The 25,305-nt window shown below is 33.1% G+C and overlaps 1 protein-coding gene across 1 annotated transcript; it reads left to right on the top strand.

The window, feature by feature from the left end:
- The first annotated feature begins 789 nt into the window (after positions 1-789).
- Positions 790-23,338, top strand: LOC149558046 (ubiquitin carboxyl-terminal hydrolase 2-like). Its single transcript, XM_089830598.1, has 4 exons — positions 790-961; positions 3,869-3,961; positions 22,682-22,975; positions 23,040-23,338. The coding sequence occupies exons 1-4, from the start codon at positions 790-792 to the stop codon at positions 23,336-23,338; spliced, it is 858 nt and encodes a 285-aa protein (XP_089686724.1).
- Positions 23,339-25,305: the final 1,967 nt, after the last annotated feature.

The raw sequence follows: 25,305 nt of genomic DNA, 5'->3' as shown, positions 1-25,305 counted from the left end.
AACAGTAGCAGAGGCATGGTTCCAGAGCCTACAGTGTTGTTTGGATTACGACCCTATGGGAGTAATCTAAAGGCACGCCTCACAGTTCATCAGTTGAGAGGGGATGCATCCAATTGGTGGCATCAAGAGGAGATCATAGGTGGAGTGAGGATGGATACCGTCACATGGGAGTATTTCCTAGAAAGATTTTGAGAGAGGTACTTGTCAGAGCATTTTCGACAGAAAAAGATAGAGCAGTTCCATTATCTTTATCAAAGAGGTCTTACAGTGGCTCAATATGAGAGTAGGTTTATCGAGCTCCTTCCTTATGTGGAATACATTAAGGACAAGAAACTATGGGTACATCATTTTATCATGGGTTTGAATTTTACACTTCAAGGTCCAATTGGGATGGCCTTCCCTACCACCTTCAGAAAGGTAGTGGAGATAGCACTAGTGGCAGAGGATACCCGGGGTAGACAGGAATCACGAGATCGGTCTCAGAACTGAAACTCTACCCGACAAAAACCCCCTTGGAAAGGGAATCAAAACTATACACCAGGGTACTCTAAGGGCCAAAAGTCTCAGCAGAAGCAACAGGAACCCTCATAGGGTAATCAGGGCTCTAAGCCCAAGCAGTGGCAGTCACAACAGGATCAGAAAGTACATACCCCACAGTCACAGGCAGTGCAAACTCAACAGTCTTCCAGGGGTGGATACATTGGGTCTAGCAAATCAGGAGGCCCACAACAATCAGGATCATATGGTACATGATCTTATACCCAAGGGCCATGCTACGCTTGTGGTGGCATGGGTCATATAGCTAGAGAGTGTTTACAGGGGCAGTCATCCAGTGGTCAAAGAGGAGCTTTTTCAGAGCCGACAGTTAGAGACATGGGCAGGTTCCACAAAGTTTTTGCAGTGGTTGACAACTGCCAGATTGAGCATCAGGGTACAATTATTGAGCCTATAAGTGGAGTTGGTTAGCCAGTTAGTGCTAGAGACTATCCATATTATTGCCCAACAGACCCTAGCTCCTCGAGGTTGAGAGCTAGACCAAGTTAGGGTCTAGTGGGAATGTTACGATGAGGTCACGATTTCTTGGGAGGATGCAGCACGGATGCAATCTCTATACCCTTGTCTTTTGATGAACTCCAGGAGGAAGTTCATGCCTAGTGGGGGAAGATGTGAGGCCTTGCCCTTACCCTTCATAGCCTTAGTTATTCCTTTATATTTTTTTTACTCACGACTCGAGATGTTGAGACATTATTAGATACTTGAACATATTATATTATTTCATGCTGTGTGATGGTATTTTTAGATATTTGAGTTCGTTATTTAATGTTTTATGTACATGTATATTGATAAAATCAGTAAATGTAGGATTGATACTTTGATTTAAGAGTTTTTAAATGGTTAAGAATTAAGTAGGATGAAGAAACCCTTATTAATGTATGTTTCAATTTATGAGAATTACTGATACGTATATATGTACATGTGATTTTCAGGACTACTGATGTGTGCAATGAGTGTGTAGATATTTTAGTCAAGGAAACTGATAGAGGAACATAACTGATCTCCACGTGCTAAATTTGGAAACCTTGTTGTTTGTAATTCATGTATTGTATTGTGAGATGTATGAATGTATCTTTTCGTGTTTAGTAAATGTGAATGTCTCATAATTATGTTCTGTTAGTGTCACTCGACACTCGTGAATTGTGTATGATCTTCAGTGCTCTGATTAGGGTTAGCTGTGTACCCTTTGGACCTTAGTTGGTTTAAGTGAGTGTCAGTTTGCTAATTTCATTGTTAATCGAGTTTAGTCATCCTTAATCTGAATTAGTGCTTAATTTGATTTTTAGAGTTGTTAGTTAGTTCTAATTATTTTCTAGCTTTTGTTTAGCTCTAAACCTTTTCCTAAGGCTTCAAAACATGAAATAATTATACCCAAGGGGTATGGGTATGGGTTAGGGGTCTTTTCCAACCCCTAAGCCCCTTTTGTTGACTTTGGAGATCACTCAAAAAGTCCCTTTTTGCATTTGTGGGAAAATTGCTTATGGTTCCCATGAGTTTCATTACCCCACCTCCACTTAGGGTTTAATCATAGTGTAGGTTGAGTTAGGAGTTTCTGGAATTGCAAGTGGGTGGGGGGTAGTTATTGATCCCTTTGGTGGTTGAGCTTGAGGCTTATTTAGAGGCCCTTCTTGGTCTTGTGGAAGTTGTTACCCAATCTCTACATTTAGAGAGGAGTTCTTGAAGATTGAAGGAAGAAAAAAGGGAAACTCTACTCAAACTTGTTCATTGCCATTACCTCCTTGTGAAGGTTGGATTTCTCATCTTCCTTGTTCAAATTTTATTCTTGTTTCATGCTTATGCTACCTTGTTGTTGTTTCAATGTTTATATGTTTGTGGGTATGTTGGGAAGCTTTGAAAACCATGTTATTTTTGGATGATTTCCTTTCTTTTTTATGTTTGAAATTTTGAGATTTTTCTTGCATGCGTGTTTTGGTATTACTCACCCTTGGAGACGGAAAAAGTGACCAATTTTGGGAAAGGTCTATTTAGTCGGACTCCAACCAGTATAGAGTCTCTTCTCAGGATGAGAAGAGGGAGAAAGGGTAGGGTGTTATGGGCCCCTACCTGTCAGCACAAACCTTGTATGATTTTGGTATGTTGAAATGGAAGAACGGAAGTTCTTGGTATATAGCCCCGATTGGGCATCTGTTTGGTGTTGTGCTTGACTTCTCCTGGTTGGAAGAATCCACCTTTCCCTAGTTTTGATTTAGTGTAAATCCTATTGTGTAAACCATGTATGATTATGCTTGTTTGATTGTCTCTTGGTTATGCTTGGTTGTAACATGATCAGATATTTGTTTCCTCCTCGGTTTGTAGTAATGTGTTGCAGAATTTGATATGGAACCCTTGATGAGGGTCATGAAGGAAATTTAATTTAAGTGATGTAATTCTTGATTGAAATCCTATGTAATTGTATTTTAAAACTTTTTTGGATTGGTAACAAAGCTGGGTTTTCTTCCTGATTCTTTTCTGGCTGAGCCCTTGAATCAGGTTTCCCAATAAAATTGGTGATTGAGTATAATTGCTTGTCTTGTGATTTAATCATAATTTCATTAGATGGATGCAATCAAGAATAAGAAGTTTTCATGATGGTTTAATTGAGAAAATTTTCAAGTCCCTTATATGCTCCTTATATGTTCAAAATGATAATTATGTTAAGGTTATTACAAGTCCTTATAGGTTTGCTTTATAAAGAAATTTTTGACAAAGATCGAAGTATTGCAATCCAAGTTATATAGAGAACAAATCATTATGGTATCACAATGTTTAAACCTATGTTTTAAATCTATCAAAAAAAATATATACATTGCTTTAAAATCCATACTTAGATAAATTTTCAAAAAAAAAGTGTTTTAAGAGAGTAAAACTCTCTACCTTTTGTATGATGATTCAAATTAATTCTTTTGGTAACAGAGAATCAAAAGATTCTCTTAAAAGATCCTTTCTTATTATTAAAAAAATTAAATTAAAAATTAAAATCAATATTAAAATAAACATCAAGAAAATAAAAATATCATAGTTATAGTAGATATCCTAAAAATCCTATTTTGCTACCTATAAAACTTTTTAACATAAATGCATTTCCCATCCTTTGGGGACGTCAGATTTGGAATGAATTTTTAGTAAGGTTTTAAAAAACAAAAGTTTTTTTATGCAAGTTAGGATGTACATGGGGGCGGGGTGGGGGGTGACGTCACCCTGCCCCCCCATGTCCCATCCACCTTCCTTCTTTCCTTATGTGTTGAGCGCTCACTTTGGCTGGCAATTTATTAAATTTGTCTTCATTATGGTTGGGCTGCCCACCTTTGATTAGGGTCTGTGCTGGTCAGTATGGGGCAGAGCGCTGTCCCAAGGACAGCGCTTGGGAAGCGCTCCTTTGGAAGCGCTTGCCCAAGGGCTAGTGTAGGTGTGTAGGGGGTTAAAGGGTAGAGTTAGTAGGTTAGTTAGTTAGGTTAGTATTGTATGATAGTTAGTTTTGTTTATAATTTATTTATTAATAATAATTTTATTTTATTGTAAGTTGTTTTTAGTTGTTAGTTTAATTATATTAAATTGTAAGTCATTTTAACTTTAGCATGTTAGTATAGGTGTTAAGTTAGTTAGTTTAAATGTAAGTTTGGTAAGAGATTTTTTTTTAAAATAAAGTTTAAATTTGCTATTAATATTGTTAAAGCTATTTGTTTTAAATTTTATATATACTTCTTTGGTAGTAGTAGTTTAATTTCATGTTTTAATTAGTTAGTTTTAATTTTATTTAAATTTTAAAAGTTAAGTTTTATTTAAAGATTGGTCACTCATTTTGTATATGGTTAGATCAGTTTTAGATTTAGTTAGTTAGTTTTAAGTTAAATTAGTTAGTTGTCAGTAAATTAAAATTATATCTAATTTATATTTCACATTAATAATCTTTAATTTTAAATTTTGGGATTAATGTTTTGTTTTTAATCGTTATAATTGTTTTAGTTAGTAGTATATATTATGTTTTATCATGATATTATGTTATTGATTAAATTGTTAGTACTTTTGAATTAGTTAAATTTAAATAGTTTTATCATTAATGTTAATTGAATCTAAGTATAGAAGGGTTGATTTATTTTTTTTGAAATAAGTTTAAATGTGGAATTTTTTTAATTAATATTGTTTTCATATACATTGTTATTTAATTAAATTTTTCATACCTTTATAAGTTAATGTAATATCATAAACTTTTTTCTTTATCAACTTAATAACGAGAGTAGTAATTTTAACAATGTCAAGATTTGATTAATAACGAGAGGTTTAATCTCAACGATGTGTTCCTCCTTAAGACTATAAACTTAAGATGAAATGTAAAGAGCCTTTAACTATGATCTTAACCTTTTTAAAATTTGAGCATTCTAATTATTATTTCAAAAAATTGTGTGTGTTTTTGCCCTCGTAATTTGGGCATGACACTAAAGAAAAGGGGAAGCAATCGAAAAGGACTTAGGCAGGGGTCCCATGGAGGGGGCTTGGGTTCTATATTTAAGGAGCTGGAGGTCCCATGATTTTTTTTTTTTTTTGGGGGGGGGGGGAGAGGTTGGGGTGCTGGGATTGGGCTAAAGCTTAATTTTGAATATTTTCCTATTAACTAGGAGCCCTACTTTCTAGTTGAGAGGATGAAAATGGGTTGGGGTTGGAAATAGCCCCACTAGCTTAGGGAAGAATTTTAAATAGTTGTTTTCTAAAATTAAAGATTTGGTAAAAAAAATTCTATAAACTATTTTTTGAAATTTAATAATATTGCATGTTTACAGAGGCTAGTCAGATTTTTTAAAGATAAATTGAAATAAATATAAAAAATATTAGATATAGAAATATTGTTTTTCATAATTAAAATACATATTTTAATAAAAAATTGAGGTCTATAATAAACATTATTTTGACAAACTTAAAAAATAGAAATTTAAATTTCACAAAAACTATAATAATTTTGAAAAGCCAAAAATTTAAAGTGATGTAATTTGTAGCAACTAATAGACTAGTATACAAAATTTATAAATAAATATGAAGACTTTAAATATATTAAAACATTTAGAAGTGCTAAGATGAATCCAAAACATTAGAATAGTCATATACATTACGATTTAATTTATATATACAAAATACAATTTCAAAACTACTTAGATACACCTGCATATAAATACATCTACAAATGCAAGTGTCTATTAAATAATACAGAGATAGAAAGTACTATAATCATGAACAGCTTAGATATCACAAACTAAGGCTTGATTCCTAGTGTAAAAGTGTTAAGTAGTCAAAGGTCGACTTACTTTTCCAAGCTTAATTTAATTATTGAATTCCTAAAGAAACCAATTGCATATTCAACCTATTGAAGCTATGGTATCTATTGAAAGTGAGCAACCCATGAACAATATTTACACCCTAGAAATCACATTTGCTCTTCTTTCTCCAAAATTCCAACAATTCAAAAAACTGCCCAATATAATAAACAAACAATTAAATCTACAACTTTGTAAGAGTGAACATTCAAAATATTCCCAAAAGCTTAAATAATATGTTTTACTTGTGTGGGTTTCCACTTTTTATCCTCAACCATTTCTTCTCGGTGATCTAACTGAGGCACATATCCCAATGCTTTGATCTCCTCTAACACAATTGTATGGAGACAATTAGTGCCCTCAATCTACTGGGAGGAATGAAGAGGCTCCAATTTAACTTCTACTTCTACTTTGTCTAAGTTTTTCAATTCTCAATGCAATTACCATCTTTTATGTCTGAAGCATATGCAATGATGAAAACTATAAGATATAGAGGAAGAGAGAAACACCATCCCAATACCACCAATATATATATAATAAAACACTTTTAAAATTAGATTAACAACTCTTGTAGAAAAATTCTACTCACAAATTTCTCTAAAAAAACTCACATAATTGGTGAAATATCTCCTGCAATCCATTATGCTATGAAACAACAGCTTCTCGATTCATTAATATAGATATTTCTTTTGGAAAGTGGAATCTAATCAAAAATTTTGAATGAAAATGAAGAGTTTTTTCATTCTGCTAGGGTTTCTTGCTTCTTGTGAACTTTCAATTTTTTGTGTAGAAATTTTTGTCTGAACTTTCTTTTTGTAAGAACCACTTGTCACACTGCATTTACTATGGGAGTTTTTTAGGCTAGGATATAATGGCTCTAACCAATGGTGAACCAGTTGTTTTTGGTGTTCACATTGCTGCTTTGGTTTGCCATGGCATCACCACTAAACAAATATCCAAATAAGTTTGTCCTAAAGGTTTTTCACAAGGTAATCCTAACATTATCCTTCCTTTGGAAGAATTTGACGCTGCATGTGATTGGTTAGAACAACACACCTTGATGGGTTATTTTGTGGTTAGGACTCCCCATGAAGCTATGCTCCAAGAATGGGTTAACAAGAGCTGAATTCCTCATGGAGTTTTCCTTGACACTGTGCGAAACCTTACCAAAGGTTTTTTTTATTTTTCTTTCCTAACCCGTTGCAAGTAAATATGGTCTTTAACAACAGTCCTTGGTCTTTGCATTCTTCTTTGCTTCTTTTTCAAAAATGGTTATGATACTTCACAATCTTAGATGATAAAAAGCTTAGGGTTCCTGTGTGGGTCGAGTTCGTAGGTTTACCCTTGCCATGCTGGCCTTTCATTGAGTCCATTGCCAAAGCCTTTGGCAAAGTTGTCACTAAGGAGCTTGAGAAAATTTTTAATGATTGCTTGTCCATAGCACCACCACTGATGCAACTCCTTCTTGTAGAATAACTATTTCTACCTTCTTGTAGAATAGCTACTCCTCTCTTAAGGATGATGATGATATGGAAGAGTTCTCATGAACTTCCTATCATGGAATGTTTGAGGTCTCACAAACATCCCCAAAAAGTACTATGTTTGGGATGTCCATCATAGACTTGGTAATTTAGATTTTCTCTATCTACAAGAAGTTAAAATTTCTAGTTTCATTCTTTCTTTGGCATGCTGCATAATTTGGCATGATGCCATGATTTTTTCTTCCCAGCATGAAGCTGGCCGAGGTGTAGTTACTCTCCTATCACCTCACCTTCATTCTACTATTATTTTGCATAGTTTTGATCCCACACATAGAATTATTTGAGTTTTTCTTTCCATTATCAATCATTCTTTTGGATTCATTAATATTTATGCATCTGATGGTGCTATCAAAAGATCCTAGATGTGGGCTTGGTTGGCTAACAACTTGCGTCTAGCTACTTGGGTGATGTGTGGGGATTTTAATATGGTTGAAGTGGTGTTTGACAAAGATGAAATTCTACCTTTTTGTTGGACAGTTGGGGAAAGACAAGCCTGGTATTACATGTGCAATAAATTGGGCCTTTTTAATCCCAATGCCAACCGTCGCCAAGATAGTCGGGTTTGGCACACTTTGCCTAACTTTCGAGCTAGCTCTGACTGCATATTAAAATGCCTTGATTGTGCTATGATCACTGTGCAATCCTTTTTCTCTTTTTCTCAGGATCGAGTTCTACCTATCATTCCCCTATTAGATGTGACATTATTTGACCACTATTCCATTTATTTTGCCATTTCTTGGCAAACAACTATCCCAAAGGTGGCCAAGTCTTAGTTCTTACTCAACACGTCAGTGCTAATGCATGCTTCCACCATCTTGCACATCCTATGTGTCTGGAATTTGGAACCATGTCTACATTCTCAAAGGGGATGGATTGAATGGTGGAATGATGCCATTACTAGAACTACCCAATTCCTACACATTTATGGGTGACAATTAGCTATGTTCAGAAAATAGTCATATGAAGCCAATAGGCTTGCCCTCAAAAAAGCCTCTGAAGCCCTCACCCTCAAGCCCTTTGATGTGGACTTACAAATTCAGCTTTCCAAGCTTCATCATGACAAACAAATTTCTAATAATTTTTCTTGTTGGGGAGCCAAAATCAAAGCCCATCTCCACTGGTTGAAGGTTGGTGACAAAGCCTTGAAGGAGTTTTATCAAGGTCTTGCGCCTGTCATACCAATGTTGGGATTAAAAAGATTAAAAAGGGAAATTTTTTTCTATCTAGCCTCCCTACCATCCTACAAGAATTTTTTCATCACTATGAGAATGTGTTTTCTTCCTAGGGGAATTTGGTTGCTCAGGAGGAAGGTCTCAGAAAGTGTATTTCTATTACTCCAAACTGCTGTGGTTGAGCAATGTGCTTTCTGTGAGCAACTTCTTTCCCTCTAAGACTTTAAAGAAAAAATGTCTTCTCCATGGTGGATGACAAGTCCCTTGGGTGTGATGGGTTTCCTTGTGAATTCTACAAACACCTTTGGGAGCATACAGATCCTAATCTACACAAAGTTTATCTTGAAGCCTATCATTCTAAAAGCTTAGGAGCCATTATAAACAAAGGAAATATCAAATTCATACCTAAAGCTGGCGATCTAGAGGATATTTGTAATTGGAGACCCATTACCCTTCTAAATGTGTCTTATAAAATTATTTCCAAGGCACTCTCTCAAAAAATCAAGCACACGTTGCCCATAATTTTTGTGGCCAGAGAAAACTGGATTCATCAAGTCCAGATATATATTTGACAACATCATTGTTGTCTAGGAGGGAATGGAATGGGCATGCAAGTCCAATCAGAAGGCTGTCTTTTTTAAGATAGATTTTGCTAAAGCCTATGATTGCATTGAATGGCCCTTCATCTTGGCTATGCTCTGAGTTCTGGGTTTTGGCCCCAATTTCCTTCAATCCATGGAGATGCTCTTTTGAGATGCTAATGCTTGCATTACCATCAAGAATTTGCAATCTAAGGGTTTTGGACTATTTGGTTCCATTAGGAAAAGTTGTTCGCTAGCTCTTGCACTTTATGTCCTTGTTGCGAAAGGTTTTGGCTATTTACTTGTGCATTTTGTGTCCTCAAGACTGGTACATGGCATTTCCTTGTTTGAATCATGCTCCCAATTATTCACTGGAAACTTTGTCGATATTTCTTTTCTTACTCTTTTAGAGGATGAAGAAAACATCAATAATGCATTAAGTTGTCTAAAACCTTTTGTTAAGCCTTTGGTTTTGCCATTCAATGGCAAAAAATTCTCTACTTCTATTAGTCTTTTTGCTAGCTCCACCTTGGCTCAGCTAGTTTGAGTGGAAATGGGTTGCTCATGGGGAAATCTTTGACTTTCTTGGCATTCCTTTTTCTTTCCAGGCATCAGCTTTGGAACTTTTGATTGCTGTGTTGGCCAAGATTAGTAAAAAGCTCAACTATTGGATCACAAAGCTACTCTCCCTCACTAAAAAATTCTAGATTTGCTCGAAGATTTTGGCAACCACTTATGTGTATTACTCCTCCTTCTAGGCTCCATCCAAAGCTTCTTACATGAAGTTGGAAAGATAGCCCAAGGATTTTCTCTGGGCCTTTGGTTCTGATCACCATGGCTTCCATAGAGTGGACTGGGATTTTTTTTGTCTCCCAAAAGAGTCTGGTGGTCTAGGTGTACTTTCCACTCAGAAACAAGGCCTTGCTGTTTGTGCAAAATGGATTATTAGGGCTATTTTAGGAGATGAAGCTTGGAAGATTCTTATTTGGCAGTGCATCTCTTTCGGCTTTCCTGTCAACAGCCTTGCTTGGAAGGGGATTGATTTTCAAAATCTTCTCATCATGCATGAGCCTATGGCCATTCTAGGATCTTTTTCATCATGAGTATTTGGAAAGCTTGGGAGGCTATTAAGCCCTGGCTTTGATGGGCTGGAGATGAATTCTGCAATGGCCTCTCCTTGAATCAACAAAACATTTGGTGGTCTCCCCTATTTTCCATTCAGTGTACCCCCCTCACCAATACTCAAGTGGCCAATGCTCTGCATTTTTTTTAATGTGGCATCAAAACTCCTAAGGACCTCTTTTCAAGGGTCACAATGAGTTTCAAGACCCAAGAAGATATGCAAGTACAATACCGCCTTATCCATTTAGACAAGTAGACTTTTGAGCTTTTACTTTCTTCCATCCCTATTTACTTAGTTCATAAAGTAGGGATTTAGTTTGTTCACCCTTATTGGCTTGATTGGAAGTGGTATCTTGCCACTCCCTTTTCTAATTACAAGCCAATTTTGGGCTACAAATGGCTTTTTCCTCATCTTTTGATGGTGGATATGCTAAACCATAGATGGCATTTGCAATCTTCTCTTTCTTAATGGAGAAAACACTTTGATACCATATGGAATATTATAACTAAACCCAAGATTGCACTTTTGCTTGGTGGATGGCCTTCCAAGGTCCTATCCTAGGGCCTCGAATCAAACACATTGAGGTTCCTAATCCTAGATGCCCCTTTTATGGACAACCAGAGTCTTTCTTGCATATTTTTTAGTTTTGTAAGCATGCTCAGAATTGTTGGTATTGGATCCATGATTTTTTTAAGCCATTCAAACCTGAGTCTTTTTCTTGGCACATGATTTTATTGGGTGACTCTCCCAGATTTCATCAAAAGTTTTCCCAAATTTGGCATACCTTTATTCTGGAGATTCTATTTTCTCTTTGGAAATATAGGAATGCCATTCTTTTCACACAATTTTTTGAATGTTAATACTACTATGTACACTAAGGTATGCATTTGTAATAATGTAATTATGCAAATTCAGGTACAAGCTAACAAAGTTGCACTCAAGGTAGCTCACCTATAGGAGCTTCTTAATTACTAGGGCAATGTTCCATGCACTATTGCTAGAGTTTCCCCTAATGCCTTAGTAGAGACCTTGATGCCTCTTGACCACCATCCTCGCCACCACTCCTCTAGCTGCCACTCACACACCCCATGCTCCTAGGCTTCCCACTACCACTCTATAGTGGCGGTGATGGTGGATGGAGGTGTCACTTAGCTTTCCCACCCCATGGTGGTTTTGGTTGGTCCCTGGCTCCTCCTTTTGGTACTCATCGTGCACATTCTAAGAAATGACCTCGCCTAGACTTGGTGATCTCTCCTTTATGGCTCGAGGTCAAAGATGTGAAGGTTGCCACTGTTACTACTACTACTAATGATGGCTGGACTATTCCTAGCCTGTCCCCCAATCCTAAAGCTGATTGGGGTTTCAAGACAAAGATGATTCACCACCCTTGGTTGGCACTACTTTGGCAGCCTAAAGTTGCCTTATATGGTTTTTTTTATGAATAGTTTCTATTCTCAACTATGGCTATTTTATTAGTTCAGCTTCAAACTCATTCGCAAGGTGATCTTGTATCCAATGGCCCTTTTTTGTGAATTTTAATCTAGGTATATTTTATTAATAGAAAAGGACACTATTCATTAATAAAAAATAAAAAATTGCCAACATTAGTGCCACTGATTTGGAGGTGGCATGGCTAAATTAGAGCTGGGGCTTTTTTAATTTTATGTACTGGCTGATTTATGGTTGAATATTTTCATTGTTAATTTTATTTTAATTTTAAATTCACATTTGAATATTTGAATGTGTTTTAAGAGGAAAATCCCAAAATGCAGTAAAATAATTTTGTAATTTTGTTCTGGTGACCAATTTTGCAAATATTCGATGAGGGGATTCTAATCTTTGGTGAGACAAGATAGTAGTTTGAAAACATGAAGCTTGCTTCAAAATTTTTAATTTCTAAATGTGGATATAAAAATTATTTCCTCTCTACCACAAAACATTCCCTCTAATTTGAAGGTGGGCAGAGATAGAGAAAACTAAAATAAAATGAGAAAGCTTTGTATTATCATTTATTTGTCTGATGATTCTATCCATTACATCTGCCTCTATTCATAGAGTTCTAGAACCATACACATTAACAATAGGAAGGATAGGATCTAGAATATGTGGTAGTCAAAAATCACATGTAAAAAGAGGAAAGAGAACAATGTATATAGAAGGGCGGTGGGAAGCTTCCATATTAAATATGGTGGTTGAAAAATTTATGCCAAATTCTAGATTATTAATCACTGTAGAAATTACCACATGCCAATAGTCCCCCCTAATTTCTACCATTAATTATATCAAAGTTTATAATATTCATTTGATCTCTTAGATATTCAAATTATTCTTGTGCTAATGCCTTTGTAAATATATCTGTCAATTGATCTTTGGATCTACATTAATACTCTAAGCTGATTTCTCCATTATTGACCAATTGTTGAATAAAATGATATGTAGTATCAATGTGCTTTTTGTCTTGTCAAAAATATGATTCTTTGATAGTGTGATGACAAACTTGTTATCACAATAGATTGTAGTAGAATCCTCTTGCTCATGCATTAGATGTTTCAAGACTCTTTGCATCCATATTGCTTGATATATTGCTGATGTACTAGCTACATATTCTACTTTAGTTGAAGAAATAGTCATGATAGGTTGCTTCTTTGATGCCTATGCCACACTTGTTCCAAGATGAAATGCATATCCTGATGTGCTCTTTCTATCATCAATACTTCCTACAAAGTCACTGTCAGTATAGCCAACTAGTTGAAAATAATTAGAAGAAGAATATATTATGCTATAATTTAGAGTCCTTGAAATGTATCTCAATATTCTCTTTCCTACTTGCCAATGTGAGTTCTTAGGTGAATCCATAAATCTAGAAATTATACTCACTGCATACATAATATTACATCTAGTTGTTGTGAGATACATCAAACTACCAACCAACATTATAAATTGAGTAGAATCAAATTTAGTCTCATTATTTTCTTTACTTATTTTTGTGCCCATTTTCATAAGTGTAGAGATTGGACTACAATTTACCACTCTAAATTGTCTCATAACATTTTGTGCATATTTATTTTGAAAAATGAACAGATCCTTGTCAATTTGTGTTACTTCAATACCAAGAAAACATTTCATCAAACCCAAATCTATCATCTTAAATTCTTTCTTCATTTTTTATTTAAACATATCAATGGAAAGATTACCTGTAAAGATCAAATAATCAACATAAAAGAAAACAATCAAAATTTGAACTTCTTGATTGACTTTGGTGTATAGTGTTGGTTCACTAGTGCTTCTATTAAGTCCATTCTTAATCATATATATCACTAGCACATTTGCCCCTGATTTTTGAACAGAGGCCATATTGGCCTATAAATACTTTTAAAAAAAAAAAAAAATTTGCTTGATTTGGTCAAAATTTCTACCAAATCAGGTCAATAGAAAAAAAGAATAAAAGTGAGGCAAACACAATTCCTGGTGGACTTTGTGTTTTGAGTGGGAAATGTTCCTAGGACAAGAAATGACTACATTTTGAATTTGAATCATAGTTTTTCTCTAATTATAGGTTGCATGTCTACCTACGCCGATTTACCTATCACTTCTTTTGAGGCCCTTCTGAATGCTTTTTGATACTCATGAATAGGGTAAGACACACATACCGTGAAGTTCAAATGTTTTCTTTCATTGTTAAATTGATACCCTTAACTTCGACATTCATATCTAATTTCCACCATATGTTGTACTTATAATTAAAATCTAAGTTTACAATTTTAAATAATAAAATACTAAAAATATTTGGAAACTTCAAAATATTATTATTTAAACATTTTATTAAAATTGTTGAAGTGTCCAAGTTAGGAATAAACATGTTTATAACTAGAAACACAAAGTTTATTCTCAAAGTTGGTGTTATGAACTTTGTACAAACGTGTATTAAAATATAATACTAAAAAATATTAAGGAACTTCTAAATCCTTTTATTTTAATATTTTTAATGAACTACTAAAAGTGTTCCTCCCCACAATTTTTTTAAATTTTTATTATGTGTACAAATATCTAGCCTTTTAGAGAGGTATTTTTATATCAACATTTCAAATAAAATGATTACCTCAACTTTAATTTCCAAAACTTACCCTATTTATAATTTAAATCTATCCAAATTATTGCATCTGAGTGAGGGACATATCCCAATGCTTTGATCTCCTCCGACACAATTGTAAGAGATAGAGGAAGGGAGAAACACCATCCCAATACCACCAATGTATATAGAATAAAACATTTTAAGCATTGGGTTAACAACTCCTGTAGCAAAAGTAAAGAAAGGTCCATGGGGAGAGAGGTTGGGGGGATCTATATAGAGATATTGGTATAGAGATCTTGATTTGGATCATTTGTTGTTCTCTTCTCCCAACCCCTAATTATAAGTTCTAACAAAATTCTCCAAAATTAGGGAAATTTATGTTTCTATTAAATCTCTTCTACTATTATCCTCATCCCCCTTTTCTAAATATTGTACATTGGGATTCCACAAATATCATTTGTAAATTACTTTTGAATTAAATGGAAGATTTGGAACCCTATGTTTCACAAATTGGTCGGGTCTTATTGTAAAATTTGGTAGAGTAAAAAATCCTAAAACCATTCCAATATAAAAGTTAAAACTTTCACGACACATTTTCTTTGTATAGATAGTGTAGAATTTCTTTTGGTCTATATTTGTATTACAATTTATTTATCAATTAATTTAGGCTATTACTTCAAAAATGTGAAAAGAGTGAGATGTTACTTTACATGAATGCAAAAAAATTAAAACCCTTAAAACTAGAGAAAGTGCTATAAAATTTCTATATCTGACAATTTAGGAAGAAGTAATCTTTCCCTTTAATATTTTCATAATAATTTCTCTCAAAATATAATTTTTAATTTTCTTTATTTTTTATTAAATTTATAAAAATTAATTGAATAACATAATTAAAAGTATGTTAACTTTTTGACAATTAATAAATTAAAAATGTATATGGAGAATGATCATATGAAAGAGTGGAGATATATCTTTATTTTACTTTACACTAAAAATATTTTAATCATTTTTCTAAGAATTATCTTCTTTCTATTCTTGTTGAGTTAAATCTTCTTGATTGATCATTAGTTGCAACCTTACCATCTTACCTTGGTCATATCACTTTCCTAGTTTTACAATTTTATAGATTAAATTTAGATCCTCAAGGTTGTTCAACTGATTGGATTGATAAATTTAATAACCAACAATGATCATCGAAGAAAAACTTACCTCTTCGTATCAAATGTTGTTAAAGCATGTAGCTTCGGTCTGACAATAACTATGATATGCACTGTTAAAACTAATGACATATATATTTTCTGAGATCATTAAGGCATGATCAAAACTACTTTTGATTCCTTGTATATTTAGATCATGATCGACCTATCCTTTATATTAGGCCACAGATTTAATGATTCATAATACATTGATTAATTTGGTTTAAGTTCAGAATAAATCATGAAGATTAGTTACCACCGAATGGGTGTGAGTATGAATGTCCATGTCTCCATTGCGAGACGTGACCATTCATCCCCACATCCTTTCCACTTGATATATATCTAATCTGGCTGAAGTAAACAAGGCATCAAAATCTATTAATGCAAGCACTTCAAAGGATCAATGGAAATTCCGAGTTCATTAATATTTTATCTTTGTTATTACTACACTAACTTCTGTAGATTCTAAAAGTGATTTAGTCCATTGGGATTAGTGATCATTTCTACAACACCAATGTGCATTAGTCTACAATTGATTTAAAATCTGTTAATAAACTTTACATGGTATCAGAGTATTAAGTTTAGAAACCTAAGTCATCAAACATTGGTTTGGTACGGATAAAAGGAGAAGAAAGTGACAATACATTCATAGAAGGAGGAGATACATCTATACCATTGGCAAGAGGAGTCTGCGAACAAAATTCCTCTCTTCTATTCAAACATTGATGACTACAATAGACGATTACAAATTAGAAGTATTAAAATAATGAATAGTATTCCACAAATGGATGATCAAGCCACTGTTATTGCTTATAATTCCATTTGAATGTAATCCTTCTTTCTTCTCTGATGGACTGTGGTTGTATCTTTTCGAGGACCTTGTATACCACAAGTATGTGAAGGAATGAGTTATCTGCTACCCATAGAAAAAATAGAAAATTTCCTTATGAATAAGTAGATTACTTCTAAAAGGGCCCACTTAGATTTTTCTTAGCTAGAGGATGATTCAATGTCATTGTAGAGCATTTAGTCCCCAAGAAGATTTGTGACTTCTATCTTCTTACAAAAGTCAAGTAGAATCTATTAGAAGGATAGAACATGAAAGGAATTGAGACCTTCAGCCTATATTGATTACAAGTGGTTATAACATCTTCCACTTAGAATTTTTGTCGGGAAAAACATTCTTAAGTGTGGGAGATGTGTTGGTGGATCATCTTCCCCTTGTGTTTTAGGACTTTTTTATTAACAATGTTAGGGTGGGAATGACCCTTATTTCTTTCATAGGTCATGTGAGCTTCTTTACCTAACACTGGGCTAAGGAAGTTCTTCAAGCAACATCCTAAGTGTGCCTAGACTGGTGGAAATTAAATGTGAGCTTAAAGAGTAGCAAACATACACCCTTCATTGGAAGTTGGAGATGCTTTCAATAGTAGAGATGAGAATTGAGATAGAAAATTATGTATTAATGGTGTTTGGCATTGCAACTTGGTTAAAACCTAAATCTAAGTTCATGGGCTTCCAGATTGTTGATTTGATGACTCATTGATCCATTCAAGCTATCAATTTCCTACACTTATAATATTAATTTGTAGACCTGTACACGAACACTAACAATACTTATGAGTACCTAATGGATATGCCGAATTGGTCACCAAGTTTATTCTCTCACATTCACCTCTGACTCATGAGAACTCCATGGAAGGTGCTAGTGCAAGAATTGATTGGAAATAATGTCTTTTGCAGAGTAAGTTAGAGATGGATGTTATGATCAATGTAAACCTTGGAGAAGAATCCTTGTCATGTAATGCACAAATCATATGCAAAATGATCTAAGTACTAGAAAACAAACTTTAGTTGACCTCCTCTTAGTCAATGTGGTAGAACAAAAAATACACTAGTCAATGTGGCTTCATCACTCTAAAGAACCATAAGTCAGTCATTATGAAGAAAACTATAGCATATGATGGGTTTATATTATAATTATGGGAAGTGTGTATAGATAGATTATAATCTATTAGTAGATGGTAGAGTCATAACAATTAATATTATATGAAGGATGAAAATGGATTCATGAGTTATATTTCCTATATGGGCTCACTTTATGTAAAGGAAATATTTGAAATACAAGGATAAAAGCATATGGAATTCAGATTCAGAGGGAGTTTGGCATCTTCAAAGAAGTTGAAATGTTGATGAACTCGAGCTTTAGTGGGAGTAGATGGGTTCAATCAAATTGTGACAATCCTAATCATAGTGATTGAGAGGGAGTTTCGCTATTGAAGGTGAAATACTTATGAGGTAAACTTTATTTAATTGATTATTATACTAATGAGATCATTTAATGCCTTATAGGCCCTATGGTAATAATGAGGAAGTGACGACTTCCATATGATTATCACATGTATTTGTTAATGTTATTAGAAGATGATGATCTTACACACATGATAGAGATCGTGTGGTGGCTGTAATAGATCGTGATAGATGATTTCTAACATGGTGGATTTAGTTCCGTAAAATAGACGATGACCTTCTAGATTGTGATAGACATTGTGTGATGGTTGAAACACATCACAATAGATCATGAATGTTCCTATGGTAAGTGCACATTACCTTTTAACATTTGAGTTATGGTGAATATCATGAGAATTGATATTCTTTGTCATGCCATATCTTTGATATCATTTTGAGGTGATATCTAAACCTAGGTATCACATGTTAGGTGATTCCTCATATCACATGTTAGGTGATATGTAAAACAAGGTATGACATGCTAGGTGGTTCCTCATATCACATGTTAGGTGATATGTAAAACAAGGTATCACATGTTAGGTGATTGCTCATATCATGTGTTAGGTGATATATGAAACAAGGTATCACATGTTAGGTGATTCCTCATATCAAATGTTAGGTGATATGTAAAACAAGGTATCACATGTTAGGTAATTCCTCATATCACATGTTAGGTGATATGTAAAACAAGGTATCACATGTTAGGTCATATGTAAAACAAGGTATCACATATTAAGTGATTCTTCATATCACATGGTAGGTGATATTTGAAACTAGGTTAGATGATACTACATATCATGTGTTATGTGATCACAACATATGTAATATGGATATACCATGATCCCTTACGGTGGATATCATGAGACTTGATATCTATGTACACACCATAACTGAAAAGGATATCATTAGACTTGATTTTTTAAAATATATTTGGATGATATCAATTTTAAATAAGGAGAACTTATATATAAGCACTTTTTCTTCCCTAGCTAAGAGGGAGTGCTAAAGCATGTAGCTTCGGTCTAACAATATCTGTGCTATGCATAGTTAAAACTGATGACATATATATATATATATATATATATATATATATATATATATATATATATATATATATATATATATATATATATATATATATATATATATATATTGAGATCTTTAAGGCATGCCCAAATCTTCTTTTTAATCCTTTGATATTTAGATCATGATCGATCTATCTTTTATATCAGGTTGCAGATTTAATGATTGGTAATACATTGATTAATTTGGTTTAAGTTTATAACAAATCATGAAGATTAGTTACCATCGAATGGGTGTGAGTATGAATGTCCATGTCTCCATTCGGAGACATGACCATTCATCGCCACACTCTTTCCACTTGATATATATCCAATCTACCCAAAGTAAACAAGACATTGAAATCTATTAATGCAAGCATTTCAAAGGATCAAAGGAAAGTTTGAGTTCAATAATATTTTATCTTTGTTATTACTACACTAACTTCTGTAGATTCTAGAAGTGATTCAGTCCATTGGGATTAGTGATCATACCTACAATACAAGTGTCCATTAGTCAGCAATTGATTCAAAATCTGGTAATAAAATTTAAAAATGTCATAAATAATCATGGGTCTATTCTCTTATGTGGATTTTTTGAGTTTTTCAACTTCATCCATTTATATAAGTCTTATGGTGTATTATTCATCATCTATCAAATAAACTATTAGTAAATGGATTAAATTCTTGATGACTTTGATTGGTCTTTCACCTTCCAACTAGATGAAATTACCACGGTATTGATCAACACATAGTTAATCCACCCTTCTTTGAAAAACTTTAGTAGATTAGCTAAATGAGTTAGACCCTTCAATACTAGGTACTTGAAATCCCCCTTCAACTATCTATTCTCATCACACATTTTCAAATATTCCTTCTTGATCTCTACATGTCTTAGCCTTATAATTTTGCATTATACAAATACCTTGACATCTTCTATTACTATCAGTTGGAAAGGAATTGATGATAGGGTATTGCCTTTATCAACTTCTACTACCTTGAAAGGATAGAGTTTGTATTCATATAGGGTATTTTCAATAATCTCGAACAATAGTGTGATACCAACATTCACTTCCATGGTGATCCTATGAAATCTTGTCTTTAACTTCAATCCTTTCTACAAAGTTTGTCGCTTGATTCTACTACTCAAATTGGGTTAACAAATGATCAATTTGATCTTCAGAAAATACTTAACTCTTGAATAATTGACTTAGTAGATCACAATATGCACTCACACTTACTCCAAAAATCACTCATCAAAATTATAAGGTGAAAATTTATTAGGTTTTCCTTCTATTTATTTTCCTAAAATTTCCCAACAACTACAAGGACATATCATCACCAATTTAATATTCTTTACTGATAATAATAGTTTACTATAGTAGGTAAGTTCTTCCCTATTAGGAGCTACAAGTTGCAACCATCTAAATGGATTACCCCATTAGAAGTGACTAATATATTGTTATGTGTATCTAGAATCCCTATCAAAGAATATCCTAGTAAGGTATATTAACCCCCTATTATAGCCTTGAACTAGTTAAGGGATTTATTGACCAGTAATGTTAAGAAATACCTTGCTTAAAGGATCTTAGCAACTTGTTGATTTTTTTAGCAGAACAAAAAATATTTTACATGTAAGTACCTTCTTCAAGAGCTCATTAGATCCTTCATGCTTTGTATCTATCAATACAATCCTTTTATGTCCCCTTGGAGATCATATCTGTGACCACTCATTGATTCTACTACAATTCTTCATATCAACACTTAATTCTTATAAACTATTTTTCGTTATCCTTGACTCTATTTATTCAATCCTAGCCTTCAATTAGAAAACCTAATTAGGGTTCTAGATTCCTCAATAGCTTCCTCTAGATTCCATTTCTTATTCAAACCTTCTTACATCTTTGAGCATATCAAATTGATCTTTCTTTGTTTTTCATTCGCAATATTTGTTTGCCGTTCACTATATTTTTATTTTATTTGCTAACGCATTTGTTGAATTCACCAAAAAAATCTATTCACACATCCCCATAAACTATTTCATTATGCACTATAATATATGTAGATAGTTTCACCCTTTGTTAAGATTCACCAAATCTTGCTCCATTGTCATCAAACATGAAATTTATCAAAATTGTTATAAACTTCACATGTTCAGAGATTGATTGGTTATCCTATTTACCTATTCACCAATATCCACTATTTATTGGTAAGTCTTTACCTAATGACTCTTCACCTATTGGTCTATCTATGCACCAATAAATCTTGTATTTTAGTTCACTAGAAAGACTTCACATGTTTGTTCTTACCAATATAACTTTATCAACATTGCCTAATTGACTTGTTTGTCTTTACTACTTTCTTTTATTGGTAGGTTATTCATATTTACCTATTGCATCTACCTAGTGTAACTTCACAAAAATGATTTCACCTATGCAATGACTTACTAGCAATAACAACCATATTCCCATGGCATAATCAATAACTTTATTACAATTTTCCAATGATTACATTTTTCAAAAAAATTATTGTACCATAACCATTTAGTATGCCCCCTCATGATCCTTCATATACCTACTTACTTACAAATGCAACCATAATTCAAATGTAGTCATAATTTCTCTTGTAGTCATGGTCATTTCTAACCATTGCCAATGTAATATAGGTGATCCATCTATCCCCAAAAGAGCACCCTACATTTAGCAAGTTATTGTTGTTAGTTCATTCTTAACTTTATAAATATCAATAAGGGATTCACTCTCAAATTGAGGTGTTTTAAAATTTTATAAAGTGTCCTAAATGAACAATTAAAAGTACTAAAATTCTTATTAAACATTTTACTAAAATTCTTAAAGTGTCCAAGTTAGGAAACTTATGTGTATAATTGTAAATACAAAGTTTACTCTCAAAGTTAGTGTTATGAACTTTGTACAAAAGTGTATAAAAATATAATACTAAAAAAATATTAAGGAACTTTTAAATCCTTTTATTTTGATATTTTCCTCGAACTGCTAAAAGTGTCCCCCGCCCCACCCCCCCAAAAACAAAAAAAATTCATTATGTGTACAAATATCTAACCTTTTTAGAGAGGTATTTCAAATTCATTGATAATCTTAAATGAACTTTCCTTTAATAATTTATAAAGCTTTCTTTATTTACAATTGAGATGTCAATCACCTCAACTTTCTTTCCCATAAAAATACTTTTAATTTTTATATTGACAGTTCAAATAAAATGATTACCCCAACCTTAATTTCCAAAACTTACCCCATTTATAATTGAAATCTATCCAAATTATTGCATCACCCTCTATCCAAGGTGTTCTCATACAAGTCATTAGAAAAAGGGTAGTGAAGGGAGGTAGAGTAGAGGAATTGTCTAAATGATTTTCTATCCATTTTAATATTTTTTACAAACTATTAGAAATGTCCCAATTTTTTTTTATATAATATTATGTATACAAATATCTAATCTTTTCTAAAGAAAGTATTTTAATTACATTGATCATCTTAAAGAAACATTCTTATAGTAATTTCTAAAACTTCCTCTATTTCTAACTGAAATCTAAATCACTTCAATTTTTCCTTTAAAATGAGTTTAATTTTTATGTCGACATTTCAAATAAACTAATTACCTCAACATTTATTTCCAAGAAAAATACACTATTTATAATTGATAGCACCACTCTTACCCTACTTCTCAAAAACCCTCTAGATAAGGCAACTTAAATCTCATTATTTGCATTTACCAACAGTTGAAAATGTCTTGGCGTTCAGTTCAATGTGAACCAGGTGTTCTGACACAAATCATTGGAGAAATGGAAGTGAAGGGAGTTAGAGTAGAGGAATTACATTCTCTAGACTCGCAATGTCTAAATGATCTTCTACCCATTTATGGCATTATCTTCCTGCCCAACTATAGATTACCAGAGAATGATAACAGGCCTGTATTGGATCTTCCGAATATCTTCTTTTCAAAGCAACAACTCAACAATGCGTGCCCAACTCAGGCCATAATTTCCATACTCATGAACTCTCCATCTCATGCGCAAATTGGTCCACAACTCTCCAATTTGAAGGAGTACAGTAGAAATTTCAACACCACTGCTGAAATCTATTTGTATTACAAATAACGATGTACTTCGTGAAGCTCACAACAGTTTTGCCAAAGAAGAGGCTGCTGCTTCTACTTCTCAAATTGATGGGCTTACTTTCATTATCTATTTGCCAGTTGATAACATTGTTTATGAATTAGATGGGACGAAAGAAGGGCCCATCTCTCTTGGCCGCTTTGATGGAGCTTCGGATGGTTTGGATTGGTTGAATGTTACTCGCCCAAAATTTCAACAAAGATTGGAGAAGTACATGGAAAGCAACATAGAGTTTAGCGTGTTGGGTGTTATGAAAGATTGGAAACAAGAGCATGTTGCCCGTCTGGAGAATCTCTAGAGCAGGAAAGATCAGGTTGTGGAGGAATTGAGAGGGAAGACGGATGAAGGAAGCAGAGACAGAATCTGAGATTGAAAATTTGAAGCAGAAGATATCAATGGAGGATGAGAAGATGAGAAGTTGGAAGAGGGAGAATGAAACTAAGAAGCATAACTATGCACACTTTTTTGAAAATTTCTTCAAGCTTTTGTCTGACAAGGCTAAACTCAACAATGTAATTGAGAAAGCCAAGTCCGGGCAAAAGAAATGAGAAATCTTGATCAGTGGTGGGGAAAATGTGGTGAAACTCTGCAATCATGATATTTGATCTATTTAATTTTTATTTATAATTAGAATGTTTTACCAAGATTTAATATAGGCATGCACGTTGCTGTTAACTTAATACCCTCTATCGGAGAGCGTACGGGCTTCGATCCCGCGACCACTGATATCAAAATAAATTTGTACAAATAGAATAATATTTACGATTTTCCGTTGAACGATTATTATTATTACTATGAAATTTCGTAATCATACAAATATCTAACATTTTCTAAAGAAAGTATTTTAATTACAAAGATAAATTTAGTTAACTATGAAAGAGTCTTGGCAATGAATTTTGTGGAACTTAAGAAAAGCCGCTGGACCATTAAAAACGTCAAAGTTTGGTGATTTTTATTTTTATTTTCTTGTTATTTTCTAAAATAAAAGATTTGGTAAAAATTTATTCTATAAACTGTTTTTTTTTGAAATTTGATGAATATTTATTCTTTAAACTTTTTTTTAAATTTAATACTACATTTTTATCGAGGATAGTCACATATCTTAGATAAATCTAAATTTATATAAAAAATATAGATATAGACATACTATTTTTTATACTTAAAATATATTTAAAAAATTGAGGTCTATAATATAAATTATTTTGCAAAGCTTAAAAACATAAATTTAAATTCTACAAAAGCTATTATTATTTTCAAAAGCAAAAAATTTAAAATGGCGTAATTTGTATCACTTAATTAACTAATATATTAATTTTTTTAAAGGTACCAATATGAATCCGATCCATTAGAATAATCAAATACAACAAGATTTAATTTATTTATAAAAAACAAAAATTTACAAACCACTTAGATACATCGCTTTATAAATACATCATCAAATATAACTATCTATTACAAAATATATAATCAGATAGCACTATAATCTACACCTTTGTAAGAGTGAAAATTCAAAATATGCCCAAAAACTTAAATAATATGTATTAGCTGTGTGGGTTTCCACTATTTATCCTCAACTGTTTCTTCTCGGTGATCTGAGTGAGGCACATATCCTAATGCTTTGATCTCCTCTGACAAAATTGTATGGAGACAATCGGTGCCCTCAATTTGCTGGGAGGAATGAAGATGCTCCAATTTAACTTATGCTTCTTCTTTGTCTGAGTTTTTCAAATTCTCAATGCTATTACCATCTTTCATGTCTGAAGCATATACCATAATCTACAAAGGATAAGTATTTGTGGATTATTGGGCTTAATAATGACAAATGGCTACCCAACAATTAGCCTCTAATTCTAACTACTAACTTCATTACTAGATTATATCACTGAGCATAATAGTTATTCCACATAAAACAATAATTTTTTTTAATTTCTTAGTTAAATGAATCTAAGTACAAGAGAATTGCATTTCCTCAAGTAGTCATTACTTGAGGAGATGTAACCTCAAACTTATGAGTAACCTTTACACATCATCAAGTGATTCACTTTATTCCTCTAAAATAATACATAGTACATAGTTGTACTAACAACTTAGCGAATCAAAAATTAAGGTAACATTTATGTATATCACATGTGGATTAGCTGATCCACCAACTGTTGGAAAAACTGGACTTTATACATAGTCCGAGAGATGTCTTGTGTCATACAAAAACCTTTTTGCATTATAATCTCCTCTTGTTATTCTCTTTCCTTGGCCATATCCACTAAC

The sequence above is a fragment of the Cupressus sempervirens genome, chromosome 5 (assembly GCF_028749045.1).
Source record: "Cupressus sempervirens isolate cs-2001-9-10 chromosome 5, ASM2874904v1, whole genome shotgun sequence".
Lineage (NCBI taxonomy): Eukaryota > Viridiplantae > Streptophyta > Pinopsida > Cupressales > Cupressaceae > Cupressus > Cupressus sempervirens.
Note: the sequence above shows the minus strand (reverse complement) of the source record. Positions and strands in the feature narration are given on the sequence as shown.